Source organism: Heptranchias perlo, chromosome 7, assembly GCF_035084215.1.
Source record: "Heptranchias perlo isolate sHepPer1 chromosome 7, sHepPer1.hap1, whole genome shotgun sequence".
Classification (NCBI taxonomy): domain Eukaryota; kingdom Metazoa; phylum Chordata; class Chondrichthyes; order Hexanchiformes; family Hexanchidae; genus Heptranchias; species Heptranchias perlo.
The window spans coordinates 87,876,326-87,890,805 of NC_090331.1; the positions used below are offsets into that span (position 1 = coordinate 87,876,326).

Sequence of the window (14,480 nt, forward strand, 5' to 3'; positions counted from 1 at the left end):
CGATATATTTCCAAGTCGGGATGGTGTGTGACTTGGAGGGGAACGTGCAGGTGGTGTTGTTCCCATGTGCCTGCTGCCCTTGTCCTTCTAGGTGGTAAAGGTCGCGGGTTTGGGAGGTGCTGTCGAAGAAGCCTTGGCGAGTTGCTGCAGTGCATCCTGTGGATGGTGCACACTGCAGCCACAGTGCGCCGGTGGTGGAGGGAATGAATGTTTAGTGTGGTGAATGGGGTGCCAATCAAGTGGGCTGCATTGTCCTGGATGGTGTCGAGCTTCTTGAGTGTTGTTGGAGCTGCACTCATCCAGGCAAGTGGAGAGTATTCCATCACACTCCTGACTTGTGCCTTGTAGATGGTGGAAAGGCTTTGGGGAGTCAGGAGGTGAGTCACTTGCCACAGAATACCCAGCCTCTGACCTGCTCTTGTAGCCACAGTGTTTATGTGGCTGGTCCAGTTAAGTTTCTGGTCAATGGTGACCCCCAGGATGTTGATGGGGGATTCAGCGATGGTAATGCCGTTGGATATCAAGGGTAGGTGGTTAGATTCTCTCTTGTTGGAGATGGTCATTGCCTGGCACTTGTCTGGCACGAATGTTACTTGCCACTTATGAGCCCAAGCCTGGATGTTGTCCAGGCCTGCTGCATGCGGGCTCGGACTGCTTCATTATCTAGTTCAGTGAGTTCAGATATCAGACCGGTTCCGGGTTCTGTACGTGTTCAGTGAGGTTATGTTTATAAACTATTTGGAGCACAAGAAGGTCCTAAAAATAGCAGTGAGTTGAACGACAAGTTTTTTTTTGTTGGGGTTGGTTGAGAGAGGTGTAGAATTCCCTGCGCTTCTTCAGATAGTGCTGTGGAATCTTTAATGTCCACCAGAATGGGCAGGTTGAGGGCTTGGTTTTACATCTTGGGATGTCCTACAGGTATGTACAGTACCTCCAACAGTGCAGCACTCCCTCACTACTGCACTGCTGTCAGCCTATGTGCTTAAATCCTGGATTGGGGCAACCCAACTTGGAGGTATGTCTCCATGTACCAGTGTTTGGAATTCTTGATACATAATGGCTGTGATTGGAAAGTGCTACAGTCCATTGGAATTATGCAGTATCTGAGAGGCAGGCCTTGAATTTATTATTCTACAATACTTATCAAAGTTATTCGTGTCCAATGGGATTCAGCAGTACGTAATGGAATACAATGCAGTGTCGTGGTCTATTGAGAATCCGTAGTACATATGGAGGGAGTGTATGGGAGGTGATTTGTCTCCATTGGGATTCTATTGCATTTAATGGAGGTAATTTAATACATTGGAATTTTCTAGAATGGCAACAAAGAGGTCTACCCGGATGTCTTAATATTTCCAGTCTTCCCTTTTTTACCCTCTCGTTTAATCCCCACCCCTGCCCCCCACCAAAAAAAGTTTGTAGATCCTGTGATCTCACCCAATGCTAAACAGTGTTTTGAGAGAACCGTAGCGAAGATATGGATGGGAGTAAGCCAACTCTCCTGTCCAATTATGTCACCGTGAAGGATACAAGGTTAAAAAATTTCCTTTTGAAGCCAGTGTTGCTAAATGAAGCTTTGAACGAACAAAGCTTTGTCCCAATTCATTCTCTTTCCCCCACCCCCATCCCCACCCCCACCCCCACCCCCTTATTATTTAGTCCAATTGAATGTTCCGTCCTTTAACACTAATCGAACCCTGACCCTGGGAAGTATAACAAAGGGCTGTATGGTCTAGGCAGGGAGTGCACACTCTCCAGCCTCTTCACTGTAGGTAGACTGTCTTCCTGTTGGTGAGGTACTGAGACTTCCCATTCATGTAACAAACGGGGCTAATTAGTGCCCGAGAGTGAATACATTTCTCATCGTGCATTGCTTTTGAATGTAACATCAAAGGAACAACTTCCTTTTGTGGTGGTTTTTTTTTCTCTTTTTTTTCCAAGATCTATGTAAATAAGTCGTTGTATAATGCAGTTCAGACATGGTGGTGGAAAAAAAAACTTATCCACGCTATTCAAGTACTGTGATGCATGGGGTAGAATGCTGAATAGAGCAGGCACTACTGAAACCCAGTACATGTGCCTCCTCGATTGCGTGAGATGAAATAAGCACAGTTCCACAATTATCAAAAGGAATCCTGCAACATCTGTGTTAGTCGAAGCAGAACAATCCCAAAACTCCCGAAAGGTGAAGTGGTGACCAGGGGAATGCTGAGGCATCATGGGGCGGCCCTTTCCTTTCCTATCCACTCAGAAAGAACAATGTCACTTTAGAATAGCTGATGAACAGGCGTCTGGAATCGGCTGCTGACCGTTATACACTAGATTGTGATCTGTATTGAATAAGAACCTTAATAGTCATAAACACATTCCAACTGATGAAGACGTACTGATTTCAAGGTTAGTCCCTACCACGGCGTGTACAATCCGTGTGTCCGATTCAATTCCATTCACTGTATGTGGATTTATCCATGGACACTTACCTGTACTTATACTTTTAGGAATAATTTGAGCTATTAAACACGTACAAGAGCGTTGTATCTCCATAACGCTGAGTGTACACTATATATTGGGGTGTTATACCCAGTAGCACCGAATGTATTAGTGTATAATATATACGGGGTTTTTTTTTAAAGAAAGACTGGCTGACTTGCATTTATACAGAGCCTTTCATGACCTCGGGACGCCCCAATGCTTTTGAAGTGTAGTCACTGTCGTAATGTAGGAAACGCAGCATCCGATTTGTGCACAGCAAGGTCCCACAAACAGCAATGTGATAATGACCAGATAATCTGTTTCAGTGATGTTGGTTGAGGGATAAATATTGGCCAGGACACCGGGGAAAACTCCCCTGCTCTTCTTTGAAATAGTGCCATGGGATTTTTTACGTCCACCTGAGAGGGTAGACAGGGCCTCGGTTTAACGCTTCATCAGAAAGACTGGGATGTATATGATATACACGGTTGTTATACCTCAGTAATACTATCCATGTATAGTATGGCAGGAGGTCTTAATCTGACAGATTCTGTGGGTGTACAATGCATGGGTTCCCAGTGTGTCAAACGAAGGAAGAGCCGCATGTCTGCTGTTGGCTGCACTCCCCTAGTGTAAATGCACCTGTACAATTACCACTGTCACTTCCCCAATAAAACAGAAGCACCTTTTTTAAACTTGGTGTCCCATTCATGATGCATGTTTCTTAACCAGTAGCTGCGAATAAAGCTTCCATAATATTGTAGCAAATCAGAACAAATTTACCATAAGTAGATGCGATCCCAATGCTCACATTAAAGTAAAGACTTCACCAGCATGTCATGGATGGGACACTCTTCTCAGGATCCAACTGCCGGTACTGATAGGATTAGATGAAGAGGGGTGGGAAGGAGGCTCATGTGGAGCATAAACGCCAGCATAGACCAGTTGGGCCGACTGACCTGTTTCTGTGCTGTAGACTCTATGTAATTAACTTTTTTTCCCTCATTTTTGTTTCCTCTATAGAGTTAAAACTATTTTCAAAGTGGGTGTTTTTTTCCCTCAGTACCTGGTAGCAGCGGTTAAAAGGGGGAAGCTAACTCCAGGAATGAGTCCTTTGAATGTGCTCAATCATTGATGTGCTCTGTGTGGTTCATCTTTTTTACTGATGTGACACAGGTTCTTTCATTTTTTTTGTGTTTTAAGAGTTTTTTTCTGTGGAGCCTAGAAGATGCCCATCTTGTTCAAGGGATTAAAGTCAAGTGAAGCAACCCTGTCTGTCAGCCCTTAGTCTCCAGATATCCGTGTCCCACTGCTTACTGTTCCCGCAGAGAATACACAGGTGGAGCTATCAATATCAACACTGGAGGGTTTTTAATTAGGAACTTTCATTAAAAATAGGTTTTCACCATTGAAAGAAAAGAAAGACTTGCATTTCGCTAACGCCTTTCACAATCTCAGAACGCCGCAAAGCGCTTCACAGCCAATGAAGTACTTTTGAAATGTAGTCACTGTTGTAGCCAATTTGTGCACAGCAAGATCCCACAAACAGCAAAGTGATAATAACCAGATAATCTTTTTTTAGTGATGTTGGTTGAGGGATAAATATTGACCAGGACACCGGGGAGAATTCCCCTGCTCTTCTTCGTAATAGTTTTGTGGGATCTTTAACGTCCACCCGAGAGGGCAGACAGGACATCAAACAGTGCCGCACTCCAGATTTTGTGTTCTAACAAATCCCAGAAGACACAGAGTTAAGGTAATTGGCACAAGACTCAGGGGAGAGGAGAAGAAATTTTTTTACGCAGCGAACTGTTACGATCTGGAATGCATTGCCTGAAAGGGTAGTGGAAGCAGATTCAATAATAACTTTCAAATAGGATAGGATTACTTGAAACGGGAAAGAGCAGGGGAATGGGCCCAATTGAATAGCTTTTTCAAAGAGCCGGCACAGGCATGAAGGGCTGAATGGCCTCCTTCTGTGCTGTACGATTCTATGAAATCGGGGCCCCAAACCTGGCACCAGGAGGAAAGCACCTTGCTAATTGATGGGCTTTCTGACCACAAGAAGCCACTATGTGGGAAATTGCAGGTACGGATTCACGTCCCAACACTCCGTGGTGCGTCCGTGTGCCAACCCAGTGACCAATTTAGCACCCCTGCTCCCCAACGCCCCTCCAGTAACCTCCCTCCACCCCCTCCCGCCCCAAGCAGCCCTTCTTCACGAGTGAGCATTGTCGGGCAGTTTGACAGTGATGGTTAGCGCAGCTGGGCAGAGCGCTGTCCTCATTCACCGTCCACTTACTGGCAAGAGGGCCCTGGCTAGCAGCCACAAATGGGAGCTGTGGCTGTATGTTTTGTTTTTTCCGCTTCCTAGTCCGGAGGTAGCAATGGGGCGGGGAGCTGAGGGCAATCTGTAGTGACAGGCCAGTTGCTATCACAGCTGTGATCAGCTAACTCAGAACAGAACTAGACTTGAATCTGAGATCTCTTGGCTTGGTACTAATACTAAGACACAAAGCTTCTTCGTATGTTTGTTAAACAGTTAAACTCTATCTCTGGCATCTACATTCAGTAGTGCTTTGTCACCTACTTGTCACTTTCTTTATCGAGGCCTAGTTTTATCTCTATTATTGCGTAGTTTCTGTGGCAACGGTCAGCCATGTGTTTTTGCCTTGCTTATTTTATTTACACTGGCAAAGCTTAGAAGGGGGAGGGGTTATTTCTTTGGACTTTGTCACCCCTCATGACACTGGCTGACGATGCTGTGCACACATCGTACACTCATTCCGCCCAGGTGCGTTTTACCAGCCTAAAGCAAAAAGAAGGACAGACACTGACAAAGGGAGAAAGGCCCCGTGGTATTGTTCCAGCCTGAAATAATAAATTGCAAATTCACGATTTTAAAATTCTCATCCTTGTTTTCAAATCCCTCCAGGGCCTTGCCTCTCCGTATCCCTGTAACCACCTCCAGCCCTACAACCCTCTGAGATCTCTGCGCTCCTCTAATTCTGGCCTCTTGCACTTGATTTTCATCGGTCCACCTTTGGCGGACGTAACATCAGCTGTCTAGGCCCTAAGCTCTGGAATTCCCTCTCTAATACCCTCTCCCTTTCTCCCCCTCTCTCCTCCTTTTAAGATGCTCTTTAAAACCTACCTGTTTGATCAAGCTTTTGGTCACCTGTCCTATCTGCTTATGTGGCTCGGTGTCAAATTTTATCTGATAACACGCCTGTAAAGCACCTTGGGACATTTTACTACGTTAAAGGCGCTATATATATGCACGATGTTGTTGAAAGAATAGTGAGGTGGATAAATACTCGTTCAGCTGTGCTTACGGAGAATCACAGAGATTTTACAGCACAGAAACAGACTATTTGGCCCAACTGGTCTGTGTTGGTGTTTATGATTCACACGAGCCTCCTCCGTCCCTACTGCAACTAACCCCATCAGCATATCCTTCCATTCATTTCTCCCTCGTGTGTTTATCCAGCTTCCCCTAAAATGCATCTATGCTATTTGCCTCAACTATTCCAAGCTTTAAAATGTTTTTCTGGAGGCTTCGTGTCAGCACCAACAGGGTGGGAGGGATCAGCCCTCCCCTCCTGAAGACGGTAACCCCTTGTTTAGGGTATTACTCCACAGACACCCCAAGTGACCTCTGGTGCCTCACCCAAGGGGCCGCTATTCATGTCTGAGCCTTAATGGTGAGTGTTGTTGTGCTATTCTCCATAGAAGGCATCGCAGCTGAGCCTGTCTTGCCCTCACCCACACTTTTCAGCAGGGGTCAATGAAGACGAATAAGGGACAGGAACCCTTACTGTTGTGCTTGTGCCTCTTTCCCAAACTCAGCAATGCTGAAATTAAAACACAAAATGCTGGTAAACACTCAGCAGGTCAGGCAGCATCTGTGGAGAGAAAAACAGAGTTAACGTTTCAGGTTGATGCAATGCTTAGGTCAATTGTAGCACCCTTAGTGGTGTCCTGACACAGACTAAAACACTTCCATTACCATCAATAGAGAACAGAAGTGAAAATAATATTTTGTAAGGTAGTTTTTAATGAGAGCATTTTCACAATCTTGCTGAAAACAAAATCATTAATTGCTAAGCCTGGATTTGCGAGATGTTACTGCATTTTTAAGTTTGTGCTTTCTAAAGCAGGAAATCAATCAATGAGTGTCATGTGGTTGCTCACAATGTCTTTGGGCTGGTGAGGGCAGGGGAAAAAAAAAACGACCCAGCTCCTGATCTTGGAAAGTGCAAACTTGTAGGTGTCGCACAAGGACAGGGAGTGCAGCGAAAGTTCACCAGACTGATTCCTGGGATTGTCTTATGAGGAGAGATTGAGTAGACGAGGCCTGTATTCTCTAGAGTTTAGAAGAATGAGAGGTGATCTCATTGAAACATACAAAATTTTTACAGGGCTCGACAGGGTAGATGCAAGGAGGATGTTTCCCCTGGCTGGGGAGTCTAGAACCAGGGGTCACAGTCTCAGATTAAAGGGTAGGCCATTTAGGACTGAGATGAAGAGAAATTTCTTCACTCGGGGTGGTGAATCTTTGGAATTCTCCACCCCAGAGGACTGTGGAGGCTCAGTCATTGAGTACATTCAAAATAGAGAGCGATAGATTTCTAGATATTAAAGGCATTAAGGGATATGGGGATGGTGCAGGAAAATGGCGTTGAGGTAGAAGATCAACCATGATCTTGTTGAATGGTGGAGCAGGCTCGAGGGGCCGGACGGCCGACTGCTCCTATTTCTTATGTTCTAGAACAGGGCTAGTCCGTGAAGAAGTTCAGAGTTGTGTTGTCTTCTAACCCTCGCTGTCCAATCTGATACAAGACAAATGGTGCCTTGTGCCCAAGGCTGGCAGGGTCTGTGATACCAGATCCCAACATGAGTCAATTTCATCACCATGGGCCATGGCCCCGCTCGGTGGGCCCGGGACATGCTCAGTGAGCCACGGCCATGCTCCGTGTCTTGCACTTATATAGCAGGACGTCCCAAAACGCTTTACAGCCAATTAAATACTTTTGAAGTGTAGTAACTGTTGTAATGTAGGAAACACGGCAGCCGATTTCAGCACAGCAAGATCCCTCAAACAGCAATGTGATAATGACCAGATCACCTGTTTTTGGTGATGTTAGTTGAGGGATAAATATTGGCCATGACACCAAGGAGAACTCCCCCGAATCAATTAATCTTCGCCTATAAATAAAACATTGGTAATGAAACTTTTGCAGACAAATGTCTGCAACTAACATTCGAGCCTCTTTTAATGGCTTGGGGAAACTAGTTCTTCAAATGTTTTCTTGCAATGTTCTCAACCCTCTTGGTCTGTTGCAATAGTTGTTTATCGTCATAGATGAACATGTAGCACAGACTATGCTAGCTACTTTCTATCCAACTCAATGGTCCTGGATGTAAATCCCAGCAGACGATCATATCTTGCCGCATACGTGATGACTTTGCGCAAAGTAGTTAAAAAAAAATTAACTTTGTACACTGTGCAGGCTGGCCTCACATTTAAATACAGGACTACGGGGAAAGAGCGGGGGAGTGGGACTAATCGGATCGCTCTATCAGGCATGATGGTACGAGTGGCGGCCTACTGTGCTGTATTAACTGAGTCACTGCCTTCAGGAGAGGAGGGCAGATGAGGTGGAGTGGGGGGGATTTTCACTACCAAATGTCATTGTCTCTCCCTCCTAAGTAAAATTGGGAAGCATCTATTGGGGCACTAAATGTTTGTTACAGGTTGAGGTCAGGCTAGGAGTGAGGAGCTTAGGGCCTGTGGTTGCTGCTTTTTCCAACGAGGGTCTCACTGAACTTTTTTTTTGGAATTGGGTAGCTCTGCAAATAGATTGTTTCTTGAAAATTCTCTGTGCAAGCACTGTTCTGCTGCACCTTCACAAGGATTTCTTCACAGTGGCTCCATGGAGCTCTGCTGCACGTGCTCAGTTATATGCACCTCCACTCCATTCAAAAATGCTGGTGCTGGCTTTTGGCAGCACTGTTACTGAAATTGGAATGATAACAGAGGAGATTATCAGCACGACCCCTGTGAGGGGAAGAGCTGCTAGTTGATGAGGGGTTCCATATCTTACTGTTGCAATGGTTGTGGGGACATTGGGTGGCACAGTGACCTTTCACCTCTGGGTCCTGGGTTGAAGTCCAGCCTATACTGACGGGCTCTTCTATCAACTGAGTTTGGACAGTTGCAATCTAGTTCCCAGTGGGCATTGTCCTGCAGCATAAAACTCTCCCCAATTTGCTATTAGTTGGTAACGTCACTTAGAGACCACTTGTGCGGGAATTGGAAAAAGCGCCTTTCTGAGTTTGGGGGCTGAAGCACGTCACTGGGACACAATAGAGTGAACTATCCACTTGATGTTGGGCTGGGCACCCAAAATAGAAAGAGTTCCATTCTCCACCTCCCCCCCCCCCCCCCACCCCCAGCAGCAACATCCCTCGCCTTACAAAACGGGTAAAACATGAAAATGCCATGATGTACCACTGCAAATCTCCATGACTTTTTGGAAATTAAATGCAAATTTCCTCCCGATGCAATGTGCTTACAGAGGACTGTGGATGAAACTGTTTAGGTAACTGAGCAGAAGTCATTTCCTTACATAGTTGCTGTTTGTTTTTAAAAAAAATCATAGCCTCTACCTTACTACCCTATATTTATGCTCCCATTTTTAAACAGTCTAAACAGTCAGTTACCTCAGTATTTAATTTGGTGATACAGCCCCCACCGCTTATAAGCGGGTGCATTAGTTAACGCAATTTGCCCACTATAAGAAGGAGATGGTAATTTGTGAGACACCACATTGGAGTAAGTCCTGCATGCGTTGTTATAGTGCTTTGAGTTAATCCATTCAAATGCACTTAAAAGGGTAATTAAATAATATTGTTAAAACTGATACCATTAATCATTGTGTTTATTGTACAGAAAGCTTTGGTGCAGCATACCGGTCTCTGAAATGTGCTGGAGGAGTGCAAAAGTTAACAGCATCAACAACAACAACTTGCATTTATATAGCGCCTTTAATGGAGTACAACATCCCAAGGTGCTTGACAGGAGCGTAATCAGACAAAATTTGACGCATTGTCCTAATGACTGGTGGCAACTTGTGAACATTAACATGACAAAGCTTCCACCTCCCATATCTTGTCTCTGGCCACATACTCCAATATCATAACAGTGATAACCACCATTGGATCTGCAGCTGCCTGAAATAGCCAGGGCGCTTAATGTGTTATAATTGACTTCAGTGGTAATGACATGGTTAACACCATTTGTCCGATGTAGGCGGCAGCACATGATAAGCGTGGATGGTATAAATGCTGGGGACTGTATTTACAATTCCAAGAATTCTATATACTTTTTTAATAGGGTGCCAGAGACTGGTGGGACTGTCCTATGGGAATGCCAAGGTGTGCGCCTACAGTGGCTGGTACTACTGCCAAGCGTGTCACGTGGACGATGCGTTTCTGATCCCTGCTCGACTGGTTCACAACTGGGACACCGCAAAACACAAGGTGTGTAACTCCTTCACAACCGCTCGCGAACTCCACAATGGGCAAAGACGCTGCAGCCATAAAGCTGACAGCTATGGCAATGCATGAGGAAAAGTTGTAGCTATTTTTGTAGCCTGTCTTATTTTACTGTAGGTTTCCCTCCTGCTTTTCATGAGTATGCTTGGTACTAAGTACAGATGGAAATGACCTGATTCTAAATGTGAATGATTGTTCGTATTGTCAGCCGAGACTCAGTGGGTAGCATTCTTGCCTCTGAGTCAGAAGGTTGTGGGTTCCAGCTCCACTCCAGAGACTTGAGCTCATAATCTAGACTGACACTTCAGTGTAGTACTGAGCGAGTGCCGCCTTTTGGATGAGATGTTAAACCGAGGTCCTATCTGCCGTCAGGTGGATGTAAAAGATCCCATGGCACTATTTCAAAGAAGAGCAGGGGAATTCTCTCCGGTGTCCTGGCCAATATTTATCCCTCAAACAACATCACTTAAAAACAATTGATCTGGTCAATATCACGTTGCTGTTTGTGGGAAGTACTTCATTGGCTGTGAAGAGCTTTGGGGTACCCTGAGAATGTGAAAGGCACTTTATAAATGCAAGTCTTTTTCACTGTTAATTCCACAGTGCCAATTACTACGGTTATCTTTTGCTCCCATTTCAAATGTATCTAGTGTGCCATTTTAGTGTAGCCACACCATGCATCAATCCCCAAACTGAGATGATGGTGACTATCTTCAGGGCCTGTGTTCTTGAGCCATCCAGCGGCAGGTGTGCAAAGGTTGACATATTCACCCCACCCCCTCCTGCCCTACTCTCCTGGTCTGTCTACCGCGCAGCTCAAATTGGGAACTTGCCGTTTGATGAATTTTTGGAGCTTTCGGATAGTGGGAGAAGGTCCAATGTGAAGCTACACCATACCTCTGGTCGGGAAGGGGAAAAACCAGCCCCCTATCTGTCGACTCCTGCTGGAAAGTACACAGGATGTTGGGTGAGAAGAGCATCAGTCTTGGCTGTAACTGTCCACGGTTGAATAGCCTGTCTTGGCTCACACAAAAAAGACATAGAAACATAGGAGCAAGAGTAGACCATTCGGCCCTTCGGGCCTGCTCCGCCATTCAAAATGACCATGACTGATCTTCTAACTCAGTACCCTGTTCCCGCTTTTTCCCCATATCCCTTGATCCCTTTAGCATTAAGAAATATATCAATCTCCTTCTTGAATACATCTAATGACTTGGTCTCCACTGCCTTCTGTGGTAGAGAATTCCACAGGTTCACCACCCTCTGAGTGAAGAAATTTCTCCTCATCTCTGTTCTAAGTGGCATTCCCTGTATCCTGAGACTGTGACCCCTGGTTCTGGACTCCCCAGCCATCGGGAACATCCTCCCTGCATCTAGTCTGTCTAGTCCTGTTAGAATTTTATATGTTTTGATGAAATCACCTCTCATTCTTCTAAACTCTTGTGAATGTAGGCCTAGTCGGCCCAATCTCTCCTCATACGACAGTCCTGCCATCCCAGGAATCAGTCTGGTAAACCTTCGTTGCACTCCCTCCATGGCAAGGACATCCTTCCTCAGATAAGGAGACCAAAACTGCACACAATACTCCAGATGTGGTCTCACCAAGGCCCTGTATAACTGCAGTAAGACATCCCTGCTCCTGTACTCAAATCCTCTTGCAATGAAGGCCAACATACCATTCGCCTTCCTAACTGCTTGCTGCACCTGAATGCTCGCTTTCAGCAACTGGTGTACAAGGAAACCCAGGTCTTGTTGCACCTCCCCTTTTCCTAATCTATCACCATTCAGATAATCTGCCTTTCTGTTTTTACAACCAAAGTGGATAACCTCACATTTATCCACGTTATACTGCATCTGCCATGTTCTTGCCCACTCACCCAACTTCTGTAAATCACATTGGAGTCTCTTTGCATCCTCCTCACAGCTCACATTCCACCCCAGCTTTGTGTCGTCTGCAAACTTGGAAATGTTACATCTAGTTCCCTCATCCAAATCATTGATATATATTGTGAATAGCTGGGGCCCAAGCACTGATCCCTGCAGTACCCCACTAGTCACTGCCTGCCACCCGGAAAAAGACCCGTTTATTCCTACTCTCTGTTTCCTGTCTGTCAACCAATTCTCAATCCATGCCAGTATATTACCCCCAATCCCATGTGCTTTAATTTTGCACACTAACCTCTTGTGTGGGACCTTATCAAAAGCCTTCTGAAAATCCAAGTACACCACATCCACTGGTTCTCCCCTATCTATTCTACTAGTTACATCCTCAAAAAAAAACTCCAGTAGATTTGTTAAGCATGATTTCCCTTTCATAAACCCATGCTGACTATGTCCAATCCCGTTAATGCCTTCTAAGTTTTCTGTTGTCACATCTTTTATAATAGATTCTAGCATTTTCCCTACTACTGATGTTAGGCTAACTGCTCTGTAATTCCCTGTGTTTTCTCTTCCTTTTTTAAATAATGGGGTTACATTTGCCACCCTCCAATCTGTAGGAACTGTTCCAGAGTCTATAGAATTTTGGAAGATGATCACCAATGCATCCACTATTTCCAGGGCCACTTCCTTTAGTACTCTGGGATGTAGATTATTAGGCCCCATTAATTTCCCTAGCACTTTTTTTTTACTAATACTGGTTTCCTTCAGTTCCTCCCTCTCACTAGACCCTTGGTTCCCTAACATTTCTGGGAGGTTATGTATCCTCCTTTTGTGAAGACAGAACCAAAGTACGTGTTTAATTGTTCTGCCATTTCTTTGTTCCCCGTTATAATTTCCCCCTTTTCTGACAGTAAGGGACCTACATTTGTCTTCACTAATCTTTTTCTCTTGACATATTTATAGAAGCTTTTACAGTCAGTTTTTATGTTCCCTGCTAGTTTACTCTCATACTCTATTTTCCCCCTCTTAATTAATCTCTTTGTCCTCCTTTGCTGAATTCTAAACTGCTCCCAATCCTCAGGCTTGCCGCTTTTTCTGGCAATTTTATATGTCTCTCTTTGGATCTAATACTATCCCTAATTTCTTTTGTAAGCCATGGTTGAGCCACCTTTCCTGTTTTTTTTGCACCAGACAGGAATGAATAATTGTTGTAATTCCTGCACATGTTCTTTAAATATTAGCCATTGCCTATCCATCGTCATCCCTTTTAGTAAAGTTCCCCAATCTATCATAGCCAACTCGCACCTCATACTTTTGTAATTTCCTTTATTTAAATTCAGGAGCCTAGTTTTGGATTCAACTACTTCACTCTCCATCTTAATGAGAAATTCTATCATGTTATGGTCGCTCTTTCCTACGGGACCCCGCACAACAAGATTGTTAATTAATCCTTTCTCATTGAACAATACCCAGTCTAGGATCATTTGTTCCCTAGTTGGTTTCTCAACATATTGATCTAGAAAACCATCACGTACACACTCCAGGAATTCCTCCCCCACAGTATTATTGCTAATTTGGTTTGACCAATCTCAATCTATACATTAAAGTCACCAATGATTGTAGTTGTACCCTTCTTGCATGCGTCTCTAATTTCCTGTTTAATGCCCTCCCCTACATCTCTACTTCTGTTTGGGAGCCTATAGACAATCCCCACCAACGTTTTCTGCCCCATTGGTGTTTCTTAGCTCCACCCATACAGATTCCACATCATGATTTTCCGAGCCAATATCCTTCCTCACTATTGCATTGATTTCCTCCTTTACTAACAACTATGATACCAACAACATAGGTAAAAGAAGGGATGAGGTCCTGCAAGGTGAATTTAAGGAGTTAGGAGATAAATTAAAAAGCAGGACCTCACAGCTGTGAGTTGGCTATGATAGACTGGGGAACTTTACTGAAAGGGATGACGGTGGATAGGCAATGGCTAATATTTAAAGAACGTGTGCAGGAATTACAACAATTATTCATCCCTGTCTGGTGCAAAAATAGAACAGGAAAGGTGGCTCAACCGTGGCTTACAAAAGAAATTAGGGATCGTATTCGATCGAAAGAGGAGACATATAAAATTGCCAGAAAAAGCGGCAAGCCTGAGGATTGGGAGCAGTTTAGAATTCTACCCCACTTCCTTTCCCTTTTTGCCTTTCTAAATATTGAATACCCCTGGATGTTCAGTTCCCATCCATGGCCACCCTGCAGCCATGTCTCCGTAATCGCAACTATATCATAACCGTTAATAATTATCTGCGCTGTTAGTTCATCTATCTTATTGCGAATGCTCCGCACATTAAGACACAATGCCTTTAGACTTGTCTTTTTAAGATTGCTAGTCATCTTAGTTTTATTTTGCACTATGGCCCTATTTGTTTTTCGCCCTTGTTTTCTCTGCCTTCCACTATTGCTTCTTCCCTTTCTGTCTTTTGTTTCTATCCTTGTTTCCCCCTCCTCTGTCTCCCTGCTCAGGTTCCCATCCCCCTGCCATTTCAGTTTAAACCTTCCCCAACAGC

At 44.6% G+C, this 14,480-nt stretch overlaps 1 protein-coding gene and 1 non-coding gene across 3 annotated transcripts in view; both read left to right on the forward strand.

Annotated features, from left to right (window-relative positions):
* Nucleotides 1-14,480, forward strand: part of plekhm3 (pleckstrin homology domain containing, family M, member 3) — a 94,937-nt gene that overhangs the window by 36,331 nt on the left and 44,126 nt on the right. For both annotated transcript variants that reach the window (XR_010963472.1, XM_067988079.1), the window contains exon 4: nt 9,872-10,017. Coding sequence is in view for 1 of the 2 variants with exons in the window: in XM_067988079.1 (XP_067844180.1) it covers nt 9,872-10,017 (146 nt within the window). In the remaining variant the exon portion in view is untranslated. The remainder of the gene's footprint in view (nt 1-9,871; nt 10,018-14,480) is intronic.
* Nucleotides 8,467-8,578, forward strand: LOC137324081 (U6 spliceosomal RNA). The gene has a single exon (XR_010963487.1). It is a non-coding gene; the product is annotated as a U6 spliceosomal RNA (small nuclear RNA).